This window comes from Frankliniella occidentalis, unplaced genomic scaffold (assembly GCF_000697945.3).
Source record: "Frankliniella occidentalis isolate FOCC.00 unplaced genomic scaffold, Focc_3.1 Scaffold17, whole genome shotgun sequence".
Classification (NCBI taxonomy): Eukaryota; Metazoa; Arthropoda; class Insecta; order Thysanoptera; family Thripidae; genus Frankliniella; species Frankliniella occidentalis.
Window position 1 is genome coordinate 1,396,029 of NW_026267147.1, and position 15,010 is coordinate 1,411,038.

The 15,010-nt window shown below is 57.0% G+C and overlaps 4 protein-coding genes across 4 annotated transcripts in view; 3 read left to right on the forward strand and 1 right to left on the reverse strand.

The window, feature by feature from the left end:
- The window catches only part of LOC113204778 (venom carboxylesterase-6-like), a 4,832-nt gene extending 1,914 nt beyond the window's left edge, over positions 1-2,918 (forward strand). Inside the window, exons 2-8 of the mRNA XM_026420074.2 lie at positions 115-324; positions 412-552; positions 1,038-1,188; positions 1,273-1,824; positions 1,907-2,097; positions 2,217-2,500; positions 2,596-2,918. Coding sequence (XP_026275859.2) covers positions 121-324; positions 412-552; positions 1,038-1,188; positions 1,273-1,824; positions 1,907-2,097; positions 2,217-2,500; positions 2,596-2,794 — 1,722 coding nt within the window. The 5' untranslated portion in view covers positions 115-120 and the 3' untranslated portion in view covers positions 2,795-2,918. The remainder of the gene's footprint in view (positions 1-114; positions 325-411; positions 553-1,037; positions 1,189-1,272; positions 1,825-1,906; positions 2,098-2,216; positions 2,501-2,595) is intronic.
- Positions 2,816-6,329, reverse strand: LOC113204776 (venom carboxylesterase-6). Its single transcript, XM_026420071.2, has 11 exons — positions 6,176-6,329; positions 5,912-6,102; positions 5,692-5,823; positions 5,459-5,603; positions 5,199-5,378; positions 4,823-5,148; positions 4,554-4,740; positions 4,175-4,459; positions 3,940-4,087; positions 3,299-3,469; positions 2,816-3,212 (listed from the first exon to the last, which is right to left on the reverse strand). Exons 1-11 carry the CDS (start codon positions 6,270-6,272, stop codon positions 3,065-3,067), a joined length of 2,010 nt encoding a protein of 669 aa, XP_026275856.2. The 5' UTR covers positions 6,273-6,329; the 3' UTR covers positions 2,816-3,064.
- A 487-nt stretch (positions 6,330-6,816) lies between these two features.
- LOC113204777 (venom carboxylesterase-6) lies at positions 6,817-11,585 on the forward strand. The gene is made up of 10 exons (XM_026420073.2): positions 6,817-7,161; positions 8,094-8,228; positions 8,315-8,459; positions 8,846-9,222; positions 9,308-9,476; positions 10,018-10,196; positions 10,320-10,473; positions 10,561-10,687; positions 10,806-10,967; positions 11,270-11,585. The coding sequence occupies exons 1-10, from the start codon at positions 6,916-6,918 to the stop codon at positions 11,349-11,351; spliced, it is 1,776 nt and encodes a 591-aa protein (XP_026275858.1). The 5' UTR covers positions 6,817-6,915; the 3' UTR covers positions 11,352-11,585.
- Positions 11,586-13,743: 2,158 nt separating this feature from the next.
- LOC113204823 (calphotin-like) overlaps positions 13,744-15,010 on the forward strand; it is a 7,006-nt gene continuing 5,739 nt past the window's right edge. Inside the window, exon 1 of the mRNA XM_026420148.2 lies at positions 13,744-14,071. Coding sequence (XP_026275933.2) covers positions 13,850-14,071 — 222 coding nt within the window. The 5' untranslated portion in view covers positions 13,744-13,849. The remainder of the gene's footprint in view (positions 14,072-15,010) is intronic.

The following is a 15,010-nucleotide window of genomic DNA, read 5'->3' on the forward strand; positions in this document are numbered from 1 at the left end:
CGGCACACTGTCGGTCGCACGATAGAGGAGTGGTTTGTTTGCCCGTGTCCACATACAGTAAGGTGTTGGGGTTAAAACAAAAAGTGAACCTAATTTTGTGATGTCGCCCTCCAGAGGACCATGACGTCCGCCATCCAGGCCGCGCTGCTCGGCGCAGTGCTGGTGGCCGCTGTGTCAGCCGCGGTGGAGCCAAGCGACCCCCTGGTGCAGCTGGAGAAGGGCGCCGTGCGGGGCACCACCACGCAGAGCGACAGCGGCAGGACCGTGTTCGCCTTCAAGGGCGTCCCCTACGCCCGGCCGCCCGTCGGCAAGTACCGGTTCAAGGTGAGGCCTCCCGTGTGCTCGCTCCGACGAGCAAGCCTCGACCCGACGCATGGGGTATTAAACGCACCGCCCCGTTCCTTCCCACAGGACCCCAAGCCGACCAAGCCTTGGCAGGGAGTGTGGGACGCCACCCAGTTCCCCCCCAAGTGCATGCAGTTCGACCGCTACCCCGTGTCGGCCGTGGTCGGCGAGGAGGACTGCCTCTATCTCAACGTCTTCACGCCAAGGGTGAGTCCGGGCACGCACTGGAAAGGTGGTCTTCCAGAAAGTACTTCCGTCTTTTTTCAGATCCTTTCGGCGCAATTACGAGGGCTCGGCGCCTGCGAGACTCAGGGTAGGTCACCCAGCAGTACACGCAAGCGCTGCAGGCACGCTGTTGCCCACCTATCAGGCGCCTGCCTTCCCTGATGGGAATTGGGGACAAATGCGGACATGGCCTAAAAAGGCCCACGTCCATTTTTGTCCCAGATTCTCAAAACGGACGAGTTATGGCGAAGAGCAATGAATCCTTATTTGTCCTGTAGCGTCGCACAGCGTCACACAATGTTACATTGATCGTCATAAGTCGCTGAGAGCTTGTATAGACTTAACCTTGCAGTTTTGTAACGACGGATGATGGGCGCACTTTCTGGATAATCCCTAACGCCACCCCTTGATATTGCTCTGGGACTCAAGGTGTTTGAAATGCTGTCTTTGTTTCCAACCCCTGGCAGCTCCCCGCTGCCGGCGCCCCCCTCCTCGACGTGCTCGTGTGGATTCACGGCGGAGGCTTCATGTTCGGCGGCAGCTCCGACTGGGGCCCTGAGTTCCTCCTCGACAAGGACGTGGTCCTGGTCACCATCAACTACCGCGTCGGCCCGCTGGGTACGTCCCGGTCGCTGCGGCGTTGCAGTCGCTGCTCGCCCCCGACCCCAACGAGTCACACACGGTGCCCATCCCTCTGCGCAGGCTTCCTCAGTACGCAGGACGAGGTGGTGCCGGGCAACATGGGGCTCAAGGACCAGTCGGCGGCGCTGCGCTGGATCCAGGGCAACATCGCGGCGTTCGGCGGCAACCCCAACAGCGTGACGCTGTTCGGGCTGTCGGCCGGCGGCGCGAGCGTGCACTACCACTACCTGTCGCCCCTGTCGGCGGGCGCCTTCCACCGCGGCTGGTCGCTGAGCGGCGCCGCCCTCTGCCCGTGGACCCAGCAGGAGGAAGCGGCGGCCAAGGCCGTGCGCCTCGCCGGCCTCCTGGGCTGCCCCACCGACGGCGTGACCAGCCGCGACCTGGTGGCCTGCCTGCGCCACCGCCCCGCCAGGGCCATCGCGGCCGCCGTGCCGGCCTTCCAGGACGAGGCCGAGATCCCCTTCTCGCCGTTCGCCCCCGTGGCCGAGCCCGCGGGAACGATGGGCGCCTTCGTGGACAGGCCGCCCATCGACGTGCTGAGGCAGGGGCTGGCCAACGACGTGCCCTGGATCGTCGGCATCACCACGGAGGAGGGGCTGTTCAACGCAGCCGGTGAGTTTGCGTCGACGGCAGCTCGTCATGGCCCCGGCCTCGGCGTCGAGCGACCTCTAATACCGCTCTGTTCCCCCGTTAGAGTTCCTGGGCGCCGGACAGTCCCACAAGCTGCAACGCCTGGACCAGGATTGGCTGCGTCTCGCGCCACTGCTGCTGGACTACAACGACACCGCCGGCACCGAGGCGCAGAGAGACGCCGTCAGCCGCGCCATCCGGGAGCACTACATCGGCCAAAGGCCTCTCAGCGCCGCCACCAACGAATTCGTCGCGGTGAGCACTCGGTGACCGATTCGGTGGCAGGGGTGCAGTTCACGTTAGGGTGCACTACACCTCTAGGTGCACTACACCTTTAGAAGATCCTGGTCATAAGCGAGCTCTCCCTCCCGCAGATGGTGGGCGACCGCATCTTCAACGCCGGGGTGGAGCAGGCGGCGCGCGAGCAGTCCCAGGCCAACAGCCAGCCCGTGTACGTGTACTTGTACGGGTACCGGGGCGAGAACAGCCTCAGCGGCGCCATCTCCAAGCCCAAGGACACCAGCGACTGGGGCGTGAGCCACGGCGACGACGCGGCCTACCTGTTCCGGTGGGAGTGCCTGCCCACGGGGGGCAACCCGCAGGAGCTGGAAGTCCGGAAGCAGCTCATCAGCATCCTCACGACGTTCGCGAGGACGGGGTAAGTGACGAGGTCACGGAGGAGAATAATAATGGCAAACGATGGGCAGCTTCGGCAGCCGACTGCTTCAACACACTCGCTCTCCCGTCTTCCAGGGTGCCGTCCGGCCTGCCGGGGTCGCCCGGCTGGGCCCCGCTGGACCCCGCCTCGCAGGACCTCTACATCCTGCGCATGGACAAGAATGCCGAACTGATCTTCGACAAGGTGCCCGAGCTGGGTCAGACGGCCTTCTGGAACTCGCTGCCAATCAGCGAGAACGCACCCGACCTGGTCAGCGCTCGCGACGAGTTGTGATGCACGGGACTGCGTCGACACTTGTCCCGATTACATTGCATTTATTATTACAGCCAATTCAAAATCGTCACATGTCTACTTATCCTAGTTTTCTTAAGCATTAAATACACTAAGTTCTCCCTTTTTCCTGTACACATTATTTCTATTGTGAAAATTGAGGGTGGCGTGGCCATGAGGCATGTGGGCTGCATGGTTGGAACTTCAGGGAGCAAAATTCCTTCACCCCAAACAACTGCCAAAATTATTCATTCTTCACCGAACACAATTTGCCTAGAGTGAAATAACATGCAGCCACCAGGTGAAGTTGAGGGCGACTGCGAGCAGCGTCCACTGGGACCGCCACTGCCACTTGCCCGCCGCGGAGCTAGTCTTCTTCTTCGAGTCGGTTAAACCGCCGCTCTGGGCCGTCACAGGAGCACTGCAACCAAAATCAAAATCACATCGAATTTATTTTGGGGTGCAAAGTTTGACGAAGTACAAGCCAATGCAAAACCGTTGGTTTACCTTGTTTTTTTGTTCTCGAGGAGTGGCAGACCCTTCCAGAAGGACACGGTGTCCTGCACAGACCAGTTCCCCAGCCTCTGCACCCCAGGCCGCACCAGCTCTAGGTAAGGCAGCTCCCCCGAAGGCGCCCCGCTCACGCGGGGGAGGGTGGTGTTGCCCAGGACGGGGACGCTGCAAGATGAGATGAGTGTCACGTCACGGAGGAGCGCGTGGGAGGTGCATGATGAAAAATAATCGATGGATCGGTTTTAAAATACGTCCACAGTGAGGACGTAACGTAACAGACACGAGCGTTAATTTAAATCGACACGACTGGAAGTATTTTCGGAACTCTGCATAATTAACATCGAAACTACCGTGGAGCGATTTACCGTGGACGTGTCGGACCTCCGCGAGCTGAAGTGCTCCGGTATGCGGGACCACGCCCGGCCCAACGCCCCAGCCCCAGGACGCCGCGGGACGCAGGCATCGCCCCGCATAACCTCGGCGCCATTGATTAAGGACAGTCACAACACGTAGGTTCCGCGGGGTGCGCGTGGCGGAAAGCGAAAATAAAAACTGGGCCACCGGTGCGACAAGTGATTGCACCGTAGCGCACTCCGTTGCTGCGCCGCTGCCGGACACGGTGACCTGCTGCTCACCCCTTGTCGATGAAGCTGGCCCACAAGTCGAGGATGTCCATCGCCATGGCCCTCTGCGCCGGCAGTCTGGTCGCCTCCGTGGGCGAGGGCTCCATGAGGAGTATTGACGCGTCGCTGCCACCGGCGGGCCCGCCCAAGGCCGAAGTACCTGAAGGGTTGACATTGAAAGGGTCGTAAAGTTTATCCCCGAGGTGTCCGCGCCTCTGCGCCAGGAGGCCGCTACCTCGCTCCCTACCCTGGGCGGCGCTCCACGCGAAGCGGTACAGGAACACGGGGTGCTTCTTGGCGTGGAGGGCGGCGGCGCGCAGGGCGGGCAGCACGATGTGGCGGTCGCCGAACAGCCGCAGCAGGCCGTCCTTGGCGTCGGCCGGCGTCACGACGCCCAGGTAGCGGCGCCGAATCTGCTCCGAGGCGGCAGCCTTGTCCTCCGCGGCGGTCTTGTTGAAGGCCAGGACGGTGGGCGCAAGCCGGGTCCACTCCGTGTCCAGCTGGCTGAGCTGGCTGGCGCTGTTCAGCAAACCTGGTCACGACGGCAGAAGCGTGTACATATTCTGCCGGCGCATTTCTTCAACTATGATGGTGCCCATTTCGATGCACGCGACACGCGAGCTCACCTGCAGCAGGCCAGGGAGCGAGCACTTGGAGCCCTTCGCTGCGGGACAGACCGAGCAGCAATGGTACCGTCACGGCGTACTCCTCGTCGCCCCAGAGCCGGGCGGGCGCCGCGCCCAGGAAGGTGTCGTTCGCCTCGCCGCTCTCCACCACCGGCCCGAACGGGGACGATGGCAGTCCTGCCCAGCCCTGCGTGCATACGCACACGAATTTCAGCGTAGACTTCTCAGTCAAGCAGAAGTTTTGCGAGGACGAGCCCCAGCGCCCTCACCTGTAGCCGAGCGGTGCCGTACACGAGGTCAGCCACGGGTTTGTCCCGCAGACACTCCACCATCTCGGTGAGGTTGGCGTGCCTGGTGGCCGGGGTCGTGGCGTTCACGGCGGCGGTTGCGTTGTTGGAGGAGGCGAGCGTCGCGTTCGCAGCGTGGGCCGTGCTGGACGTCAGGTTGCCCGGGGCCGACGTGCTGATGGGGCAGTCGCAGCCGACGGCCTCGGCCAGGCGTCTCGTCGGCGCGTCAACGGCCTCCTGGGTGTTCTCCGTGAGCGACCACGGGCTGAGCGCCGACCCGCTGACGGCGATGGCCCTCTGGAACAAGCCTGACCGCAGCTTAAAGTCATCCTGACTGGCCGGCTGCCGACTCGCTCACCTGGGTTGGACAGCGCGTGCAGCATGACGGCCGCGGCCCCGGCACCGACGCCGGCCAGGGTGATGCGGTTGGGGTCGCCGCCGAAGGCGTTGATGTGTCGCCGGACCCAGGACAGGGCGAGGCGCTCGTCCTTCAGGCCCAAGTTACCCGGGGCCGAGGCGTCACCCGAGGAGAGGAAGCCTGCGAAAGCCGTGACGGTAAACGCAGGGGACGCGAGGGCGGCGAGGAAGGAGGCAGAGCTATCACTTTGCAGCACGGACCTAGCGCGCCGAGCCGGGACTGCACCGTCACCACCACGATGCTCTTGTCCATGAGGCGGTGGGGCTTCCAGCGCCCGGCATAGCCTCGCGTCCAGTCGTCACCCGGCAGCATCACGAGGACGGGCATGGCCAGCTCGTCGTCCACCTGCCGTGGCGCAGCGTCATCACCTCAAAGGCGCACTCCGGGTAGCGGGAAGTCATGTTTTTGTAGAGCGCCTGCTCCGCCTGCTCACCTGGGGCGTGAACACGCTGAGGTAGAGGCAGTCCTCGGAGCCGATGAGGACGCCCTTGTCGTTGAGGTAGGGGCACGGGTGCCGCTGGCCACGGGCATCGAGGTACACCAGCCGAGGAGCCGGCTGGGGAGGCTGAGGGCATCGCCAAAAAAATATCTGCCTTTAGGAAAAATGAATTTCTTTTCCCCTCGGGCGCTCTTACGCTTGTGCCTAATATTACCTGGAATCGGAGGAGACCGGTCGGTGGCTGGGCGTAGGGGATGCCTTCGAAGGCGTAGAATGTGGTGTTCCCGGGGATGTGTCGCCCCCGCAGCACGCCGAGACCCGGCACCTCGCACATCACCGGCGCACTGGCCAGCGCCGAGGACAGGACGCACAGGGCGCACAGAGCGCCAAACACCAGCGTCCCACCTGCCAAAGAGTTGTGAAAATAAAAGCGATGATTGAAACACATCAAAATCCTCTGCTCAAACCAAAGACGTACCCGACATTGTGAGTTGCTGCCTGCTGCGGGTCGTGACTTGATCTGAGCGTGTGCAGGGCGCGACCCACCGAACCCTTCCGAGCCCCCTCCCCCGCATATCGCCAATTTATGCGTGGCGGCGTGGCTCCGACTCGGAGAGGTACGCTCGGAGGGCTGGTCCGGTTTGGAGCTTGAGGCGTCTCTAAGCGCGACAACGGTAATGTGACATTGTGACATTGGTGCACCGCGTAAGATGGGCCAACGGGCTTACGTAATTTTTTTTTTAAATGCAATTTTGAGAAGAAACTTTTGCGCGAACTTGGAGGTAATGGCGCAGGCTCAACATTTCTTCCTGCGAGGCAATATCCGGTGTGGATGTGGATGAGGTAGGGCAGGGCCAAGGCAGGGCGAGTCACGGGCCTGGGGTGTGGCTCTGGGTGACGCTCACCCGCGACCAGCAATAATCTGAGCTGTAACGCGGAGGGGAATTGAGGCGAGCGGTAAAGAATAAACGCGCCTCGATTTTGTCTTATCATACCGCCTTGTGTCAGCATCCCTCCCCTCTACTCCTCTTCCTCCCCCTCCTCTCCCCTCGCCCTCCCCCTCCCGCCACCCCCACCCACATGCCGAGGCGGGCCAAGCTGCGGTGTAGGCCAGAAGCCTTGTCTAGACCGGGCGGGCGCGGCCACACACCCCCGAGGCCCTTCCGCACTACACTCTCGCCGAGACTCTCGCCGAGACTCTCGCTCCCCGCGCGCACCATGACGGCCTCCGCCGCCCCCGCTCTGGCGGCCACCGCCCTGGCGGCCATGCTGGCCGTCGGCCTGCTCGCCCCCGCCCTGGCCATTGTCGCCGAGTTTCCCTCCGTGACCACCAACAACGGCTCCTTCATCCTCGGGCAGAGGTTGAAGAGTGCCGGCCTGCGCGGCGGCACCGCGCCGAGGGACTACGCCGCCTTCTGGGGGGTGCCCTACGCCAAGCCGCCCGTCGGGGAGAGGAGGTTCAAGGTGGGTGGCGCGAAGCCGCACGTTTAAAGTGAGTAACTCCGACTGTCTGAAAACACTGCAACAACTTCAACGAGTTTCAACTCAGAGATGGGTTGCGAGAAGGTCGGAGTGCTACGGAACTGTAGGGGACCCAATCACGATAATCGCAATGAAAAATAAGAATCGTCGAGTGAAAAGAAAACTGTATCTCAATTTGCCAGAGTTGTGCATGTGGAGTGAAAAACATTCAAAACAGTAGACCAGTAAGTACCGGTGAGTTGACCCCTCCCAACCGGTACTGGTGACCTGACTCCGCTCAGGCACTGTCACCTTGTATGAGGCCAACCACCCCAACGGCTTGTGGAACCCGAACCAGTCTCAAATGGACCGTTCGTTTTGATCAAAATAATACTGGTTACGTGAGAACTTGTTGTACATGATCGTTATTTAGTAGTTTTTCTTGGCAAAAAAGAGGATTTTTAAAAATTTAATGAATAAGACGCTGCGAGAGCCGAGAGCGAATCCACCCTAATTCCCGTAATCTCTGCCAACCTGCGTGTGTATCATGTGCATACCGTGTGTCTTCCATCATCCCACTATAAAGGCAGCCTCAATTGTTAGGCGAAGATAACGGGAGATAACCCGCTCAACACCCAGGCTCTGCCTCACCAAAAACAGTTTTTGTGTTTGCTGAAAATTTGTTAATTTTGCAACTGTGAAATAACATTATAATGTTGTATTCAAGTTTTAACCTCAGGTCTCATTGAATTTAGATTTAAGTCCTAAAGCACAATGATGAGAGGGAGGGGGTGCTAGGCTCCTCTGCCCGGGGCGATTCTCATCCAAGTGTCGCCATAGAAGAGGATTAGCAGCTTTTACTTGAACCGACTTGAACGCAATAAGGTGCTTTTAAACAGTAGTGCTGATCAACCCTCTAAAATGTTCCGTTTCAGGCCCCCGAGCCCTCACCCCTTCCCACGGTGGTGGACGCCAAACTGCCCGCTCCAGCTTGCCTGCAACTAGACCGTCAACCCTCTGCTATAATAGGGAGCGAGGACTGCCTCACTCTGCAGATCTTCACGCCAAACGTACAGTACAATTGAGTACTAGAAATCGCACTGTTGTATTTAAGCCACAATCATATACTCTTTAAAAAATATGTTGGGACGTGCAGTATGATCCAGCCGCTGCGCTTGACGTCATAGTGCTGATCCACGGCGGAGGCTTCATGTTTGGCAGAGGGCCTCGAACGGGGCTGCAGTACATCATGGACTACGACGTTGTGGTCGTGAACGTGGACTATCGTCTCGGTGTACTGGGTCAGTGAGGCTTCTACAATTTTGAACGTGCATGCGTAGAATAAATCATCCAGAAAGTATGTCAGTCATTCGCTGCCTCTGCAAGGTCTCATAGCGCCTTACAGGTAGGCAACATATTGCCAGAAGTGCATGCGTGTACGGCGGGGTGGCCTACCCGGAGTCTCGCAGGCGCCAAGCTCCTGTAGTTTGCCGAATGAATCGGATGAGAAACGGACGTACTTTCTAAACTACGTCCGATTCAATGGGCTTATTTTCGCAAAGCACTCCATTTACGTACTGCTGTGGACGTATTAACCAGGGTCGTGTCGGTCCTCTGACGCTTTAGACGACCCAAATCCGACTGGCGAGCGGATGTTTTTGTAAACAACGGACTTTTGATTTGACAGGATACCTGAGCTTTGAGGACGCCGAGCTACCCGGCAACGCGGGTATGCTGGACCAGGTCGAGGCCCTCCGATGGGTGCAGGAGAACATCGTCTACTTCGGTGGCAACAACAAGAGCGTCACCCTCGCCGGCTTCTCGGCCGGGTCCGCCAGCGCCCTCATGCACACCCTGTCCCCGCTGTCCAAGGGCCTGTTCCACAGGGTGCTGGCGCTGAGCGGCTCGCCGCTGAACCCCTGGGCGCAGCAGCCCTCGGCGCTGGCCAACGCCAAGCGCTTCGCCGAGCTGGCCAACTGCACCGGAGCCAACACGGCCGCGATCGTGAGCTGCCTCCAGGCGAAGAACGCCACGGAGCTGGTGGCCCTAGAGACTCACTTCCAGGTGCGTGCGAAAGTGGTGATAGCATTTGCCACACAAGTCAAGCGATGGTCGTGATTACACTTTTTCTTTCTTAATTTTTTGCCAGGGTTGGCAGCAAAACCCGTTCTCCCCGTTTGCCCCCGTGGTCGACAGCAAGTCTAAGAGGCCGTTCATGCCCGACCAACCCGCGCGCTTGCTGGAGAACAAGAGGGGCCCGACGGACGTACCTCTGCTGTTCAGTGTGACGAGCGAGGAGGGCCTCTTCCCCGCTGCCGGTAAAATAAAGCAACGCTCTCTTGAAGACGGAGTTGGGAGGTGGAGAGGGAGAGGGCATCGTCTAATTATGTCAGGAAGTTCGGAACGTCACAAATTTTCCCAAACCATAGAAACGAAGTCGGGTCAAAAGATACGACCCGGAAGACATCGCTCCGCTGCTATCAATGATGCAATGATCACAGTCGCCTGAGCGTGGCATTGTTATTTACCTCAGTTTTTTGCCCTATCAGTGTTGTGTCAAAACAGTGTTCAGAGGTCACGCCAGCCTTCAAATTTTGATCGCTGCCACGCTTACTACTTTAGTCGACTTTACTACCCGTATCAAATAGTCCTGTGACCTACAAAGACCGCCCACTGACTATTGCGGGCTTGTTTGTGTTTCGTGACGTGCATACTTTTTGGTTTGGTTGTTAGAACGTCTGCACTTTCTTTTTAAATTGTCATGGTCTCAGCCCCTTTCGGAATACCGTTTGGAGTTCGGTACGAACGAAGCAATCTGCCTGCATGAACCTGCGATAACGCCTTGTTTTCCTTGTTCAGAGTTCATCTTGAACGACACCCTGGTCCAGGAGCTGGACGAGAATTGGGCCGACGTGGCCCCCAAACTACTGCACCTCCACGACAACCGCACGGGCGAGACCCCCTCACTCATGCACCAGATTAGGGAGCACTACTTCCAGAATGCGTCACTGGGGCACAGCCACAAGCAGCTCGTGCAGGTGGGTAGTCCGGGCCGACTGAGTACATCCGGAATCAGTGTAATATGTTATTAACCATAAATCGTTAGCAGACAATAATTTCGATTACGCTAAGGAGTTTTTGGGTTTGTCTATCTCGCGTAGCTCATCTCAGACAGGGACTTTTTCGCGGGCGTGAACGACTACGTGCTGACAGCGGCGGCCACTCAGTCCTCGCCGGTCTACATGTACAGCTTCGAGTACCGCGGCGAGTTCAGCCTGACGCACTTCCTCACCGGGGGGAACACGAGTAATCTCGGTACGTCTTTTCCCGCAGATAAGGAGACTTAAGTGTGTAGTGAAGCACGAAATTTTTATTTTCTCGTTGTATGGGTTCTCTTCCCAGGGGTGGCACACGCAGACGACTTTCAGTACTTTATCGAGTTCCCCTGGAGTGGGGTGATGCGAATGCCCACGGACCTCGATATGCGGAGTCAGCTCCTGGAACTTTGGGTCTCGTTCGCCAAATCATCGTGAGTCATCGCTGCTGATTGAAGTACAATTTTATCGATTGTTCGAGCACCTTAGCAGTTGTCAAGCTGTTGGATAATCAGATGTAATTATAAGTTTTGGAAACGGCCTTCTTCGCAGGATTCCTGTTTTGAGAGGTGCGAACTGGACACCCCAGCCCAAGACAAAGAGCGATGTTCTGCACTTCCTAAAGATTTCTGGCCCAGGAAACGTGACTATGGTGCAAGCCAAGGACTTTGGCCAGAGCGCATTCTGGAAGTCCCTACAAATCAAGGAGAATGGGTACGTTTTTGATGAGTTATTACAGCTTTCTTCTGTTTAATTTTTCGACGAGTATTGCTTTTGTGGTTTTCTCAATTTATTAGTTTTATTTGAAATTCGCGTGTATGGTGGCGGTGGTGGTGGTAGTGGTGGTGGTAGTGGTGGTGGTGATGGGATCCTTTTCTGTAATAATTATGTAATAATTATTTATTATAACCTGTTGTCGAGCGATTTTTTATTTTTGCCTGTTAGCTTTCAATCCTCCGGGCACGCCACTTTTCAGATTTAAAGCACCAACATTTATTGACCGTATTTGATTTTAGGAATAATTCCGGTCGGGCGTCAGCCTCCTTGTCATTGTCCCTCGTCTCCTTGGCCATCCTGGTCTTCTGCAAGTTAAGTTAGAAGAAGCGGACGCATCGCACGAAGAGACAGTATATAAAACAGAACGCCGAAAAACGTATTCCTGTAAACTAGTCAAGATAATTCGCACCTAGTATTTTTAAGTACAACGTTCAGGAGTATTATCATTAACTATAAACTAGTCGTAGGTAATGGTCTGGTGCTTTAAGTTTAATTGTTGTAATAGGAATGTAAACGTCGAAAGAAAATAACATAGAAAAACCAATAACTCGAAAACCGTCACAGCAATCTGAATCAAAAGCCTACCGCTGCAGCGAGTCTGCGCCGTGGTCGAGGCAACCCATCTCACAACTTACCGCGCTCCGCCTGCAGAGTAGGCAGCCCATATCGCTCACCCGCTGCTGTCCGGGGCCGTGCGCTTTGCGCCGCCGCCGCCGGGCCGGTCCGTGGCGAGCGGGAGCGGCGTGCCAAAGGCTTCACACCTCGATGATGATTGTGTTTTACTCCAAACACGTCGCCCGCTCGCTGCGGCTAGCCGCAGGGGAGGCGGTCATGACCCCGCGGCCTCACGACCGCACTGTGAAAATAGAGGGATTTGTTTTTAAACGATAGCACGGGGATGCCCATCTACCACGCCGTGCTGTGTTTAGGAAGACCCGCGCCACACCGCGCTCTCGAGGGTGAACGCAGGACGCAGGATGTCGGTGGCGTACACCGAAACTAAAAGTATGTGACCGTCACGCGCTTGTAGGTGTGTAAATGCCATTCGTATACGTGGAGGCACCAGGTGAATTTTCAAAGGCAAATTCAAACCTTTACTTCCTGATGTGTTTACGGATGGGCGTTCACTCAAATGTGCGACGACATTCGCACCCTCGCTATGGTATCAAAGGACCGTAAAACGACAACAGACAGACAACATCAATAGTAATAGATGACTCACTCGAGAATAGAGAGAAAGAGAAGGGGGGGGGGGTCATTGCAGGGAAGGGCCAACACGGCATGTACTTGACGCCTAGGTGACACCACCTGCGTGCATTGCATTCACACCACTGGATCTCTAAGTACGTACACTAACAAATATTTTGCGTTGTTTTGCGCTCGTAATAAAAGTGACGACGTGGCAAGATTCCCCCAAAGCTCCAAACTCCTCTCGAGTCGTCCGCCGAGGCTACCCCGCGGGCTGCCCGCGCCGCCGAGTGCGTGAGAGGCGCGCCTTTTCTTGTATTATTTCTGATTATCCGCTGCTCGCCGGTGCTCCGCTCCGCCGTACACACAGCGTAATCTCAGCCTCGGCCATCACTTGTTCGACACCGCATTCGCATCCACCTACATATAGCTCCTCCAGGCCGGCCACGGGTCCGAGCCGGCTGGACCAAAGCCACTCACCTTTCTCCAAAAAGGACGAGCAAAAAGAGATACGCGCTGGGGAAGGGAAAAAAACGGAAGATGAAGCACCGCATCAAGGAGAATGCGACGTGTCAGCGCGGCTTTATGTGTCGTGTGTTTCCTTTTTTATGAGATAAAAGAGAACGGATTCCTTTAGGGTTTCAATATCGCAACAAAGTTAACGGGGACGTGGAGTGCATCCGTAATGCGACATAAATCACACTGTCTTTTCGAGATGAAACTTTTATTTTTCTCGATTCGCTTTATAACAAGAAGTGACCACACCACGGGATCAAGGAGGGAGGGGGGGGGATAAATTCACAATAACAAGCCGGTCACGAACTCTCATTTACTTTTGCTCCGCGAGAGTTCTATCGAACTGATCTAAACTTTGAGCGAGCTGCAATACTTGGGTTGGGAGGGGAGGCTGGCCCCGTGCAGTAGGAGGCACTTGTAGTCTGCGTATCGTTCAGTTCCCGAGGTTTCCTAGCCTCATTAGACACCTAGGGTGCAAAAATACTACAATAATAACAATTCAGGTCTGACGTAGCCCTAACAGTAAGGCGCCTGGTGCGTAGGCCGTCCCGTCAAACATGTGTGTGTTGAAGCTCGTGGTTGCCTATCCCCGAACCTGCAGGCGCTTCTGAGAGCCTACCCTTCAACATGACGTTGTTTCCCCATGCGATTGCTTTTGCATGTTGCGCGATGAAACCACCTGCGTTCTTTCCCAAAGAACTGTCCTCGAGGAAATAGTAAAGAGATCCTTCGGATTCCAGTGGTCCTGAGGAGTTATGAAGGCTGTTGGACCGCGTGTCGTCCCTTTGGGGCGCGACACCCGCTCCCCTCTCCCTCCCCGCGCGAGCAGTTCACGTACACGCGGGGGTGGCGGCTGCGCTGGACACGGACACGACTGGGAGACGGGAGGCTGCTGCTGCTACCGCTGCTGCTGCGGCGGTGGCGGCGGTGCTGTAGCCGGTCCGGGCCGTGGCGTGGCGGGGCGTGGCGCCGGAGCGGGGCGGCGGGCGCGGCGGGCCTGACGCTGCCGGCCGGCGGCGCGGGCCAGTGTGTGGTGCGGTCTGGTGTTGCCCGGCAGGAACAAGTAGTACGAAGGACCTAGAGGGACCTAGAGGGACCCACTTGCAGAGTAGGACATGGCGCCTAGTTTCGCCCAGCTGCCACCGCCGCTCCCACTGCTGCTGCTGCAGCTGCTGCTGCTGCAGCTGCTGCTGCTGGTGCCATGGGCCGCGCCGGCCCCCGCCCCCACCCCCGTGCGCTACGACCAGCGGCAGACGGGCAATGTGAACGTGCAGGTCGACCTCAAGGACGTGGAGATCTATGCCATCCTGGACGAGAGCTTTCTCGCCGGCCTAGGGGTAAGTTGTGAGATTTACGCTTCCAAAAATCGCGCGTACAGAAATCGATACACTAAGGCGTACTGAGGTTTAAAACGTCGACTTTTGACAACTAAATTACATTTTTTTACGTTTCTAAATAACTGCAACCGTTACTCTTGTTGTGAGTTGGAGGTCGGTGTTGTGTTTATTACCTTAATTTCGCAATATTTTGACGCTGGCGTTGCTGACAAGCTTAACGGATCCGCTCAACGGTCAAAGACAAGTTCACAGCCTTTTAATATTTAAAAGTTTACTTTGAAAAGTTACCGTTTGTAACAACAGAATCGTATTTTTTAAAAAAGAGAACAACAAAAGAACACGCACATTTGATGATTTGGTTACAAACCCCTACCTTCCTCGATCCCCTTTCCGACTGCTTGTTTGATCAATCGACTGGCCATTTTAAACTTCAGCCGTGCGCTTTGCCTGTCATGCTGAGGTGAACTCCAGGCAACGTTATTCCTATGGAGGAGGTTTCAAACGCGAGACTTGTCAATGCATTCCTTCTGGGCGACACTGGTCCAGCTGAGGCGGGACGACTGCGCAGTGCGGGCCGCAGTGCGGGCCGCGGTGCGGCCAGGTCAGCCTCCTCGCCAAGATCGGTCAACGAACCTACGGATACCACGAGACGTCTTCCAAAAGAAGAAAGAAAAAGTAAAAACTTGACGGACGAGCACACGATGTTTCTCTAAGAGAGCATCCATTATTTTAGGATCGCGATTCTATAGCACATATCCCCTACCTCGATCACGCACGTCCCCGTCAACCACAAATTGGTTTTGGCCGCTCGAATCGGCGGGAGTAAGCAGTCCAGCGCCAACGGCATAGCTGAGGTTGCGGGCGAGGAATAGACCATCCCTGCCTCAGGTGCGGTTTTTGGTTTGACTGGCCAGGACAAAGGAGGGTGGGGGGGGTAGG

Coding starts and splice junctions, on each gene's coding strand:
- LOC113204776 (XM_026420071.2), bottom strand. CDS start 6,272: ATGCGGGGGAGGGGGCTCGGAAGGGTTCGGTGGGTCGCGCCCTGCACA. Junction 5,379..5,458: donor GTCCCGGCTCGGCGCGCTAG/GTCCGTGCTGCA, acceptor CGGCTTTCGCAG/GCTTCCTCTCCTCGGGTGAC. Junction 3,213..3,298: donor CTCGAGAACAAAAAAACAAG/GTAAACCAACGG, acceptor TTTTGGTTGCAG/TGCTCCTGTGACGGCCCAGA.
- LOC113204777 (XM_026420073.2), top strand. CDS start 6,916: ATGACGGCCTCCGCCGCCCCCGCTCTGGCGGCCACCGCCCTGGCGGCC. Junction 7,162..8,093: donor TCGGGGAGAGGAGGTTCAAG/GTGGGTGGCGCG, acceptor GTTCCGTTTCAG/GCCCCCGAGCCCTCACCCCT. Junction 10,688..10,805: donor GTCTCGTTCGCCAAATCATC/GTGAGTCATCGC, acceptor CCTTCTTCGCAG/GATTCCTGTTTTGAGAGGTG.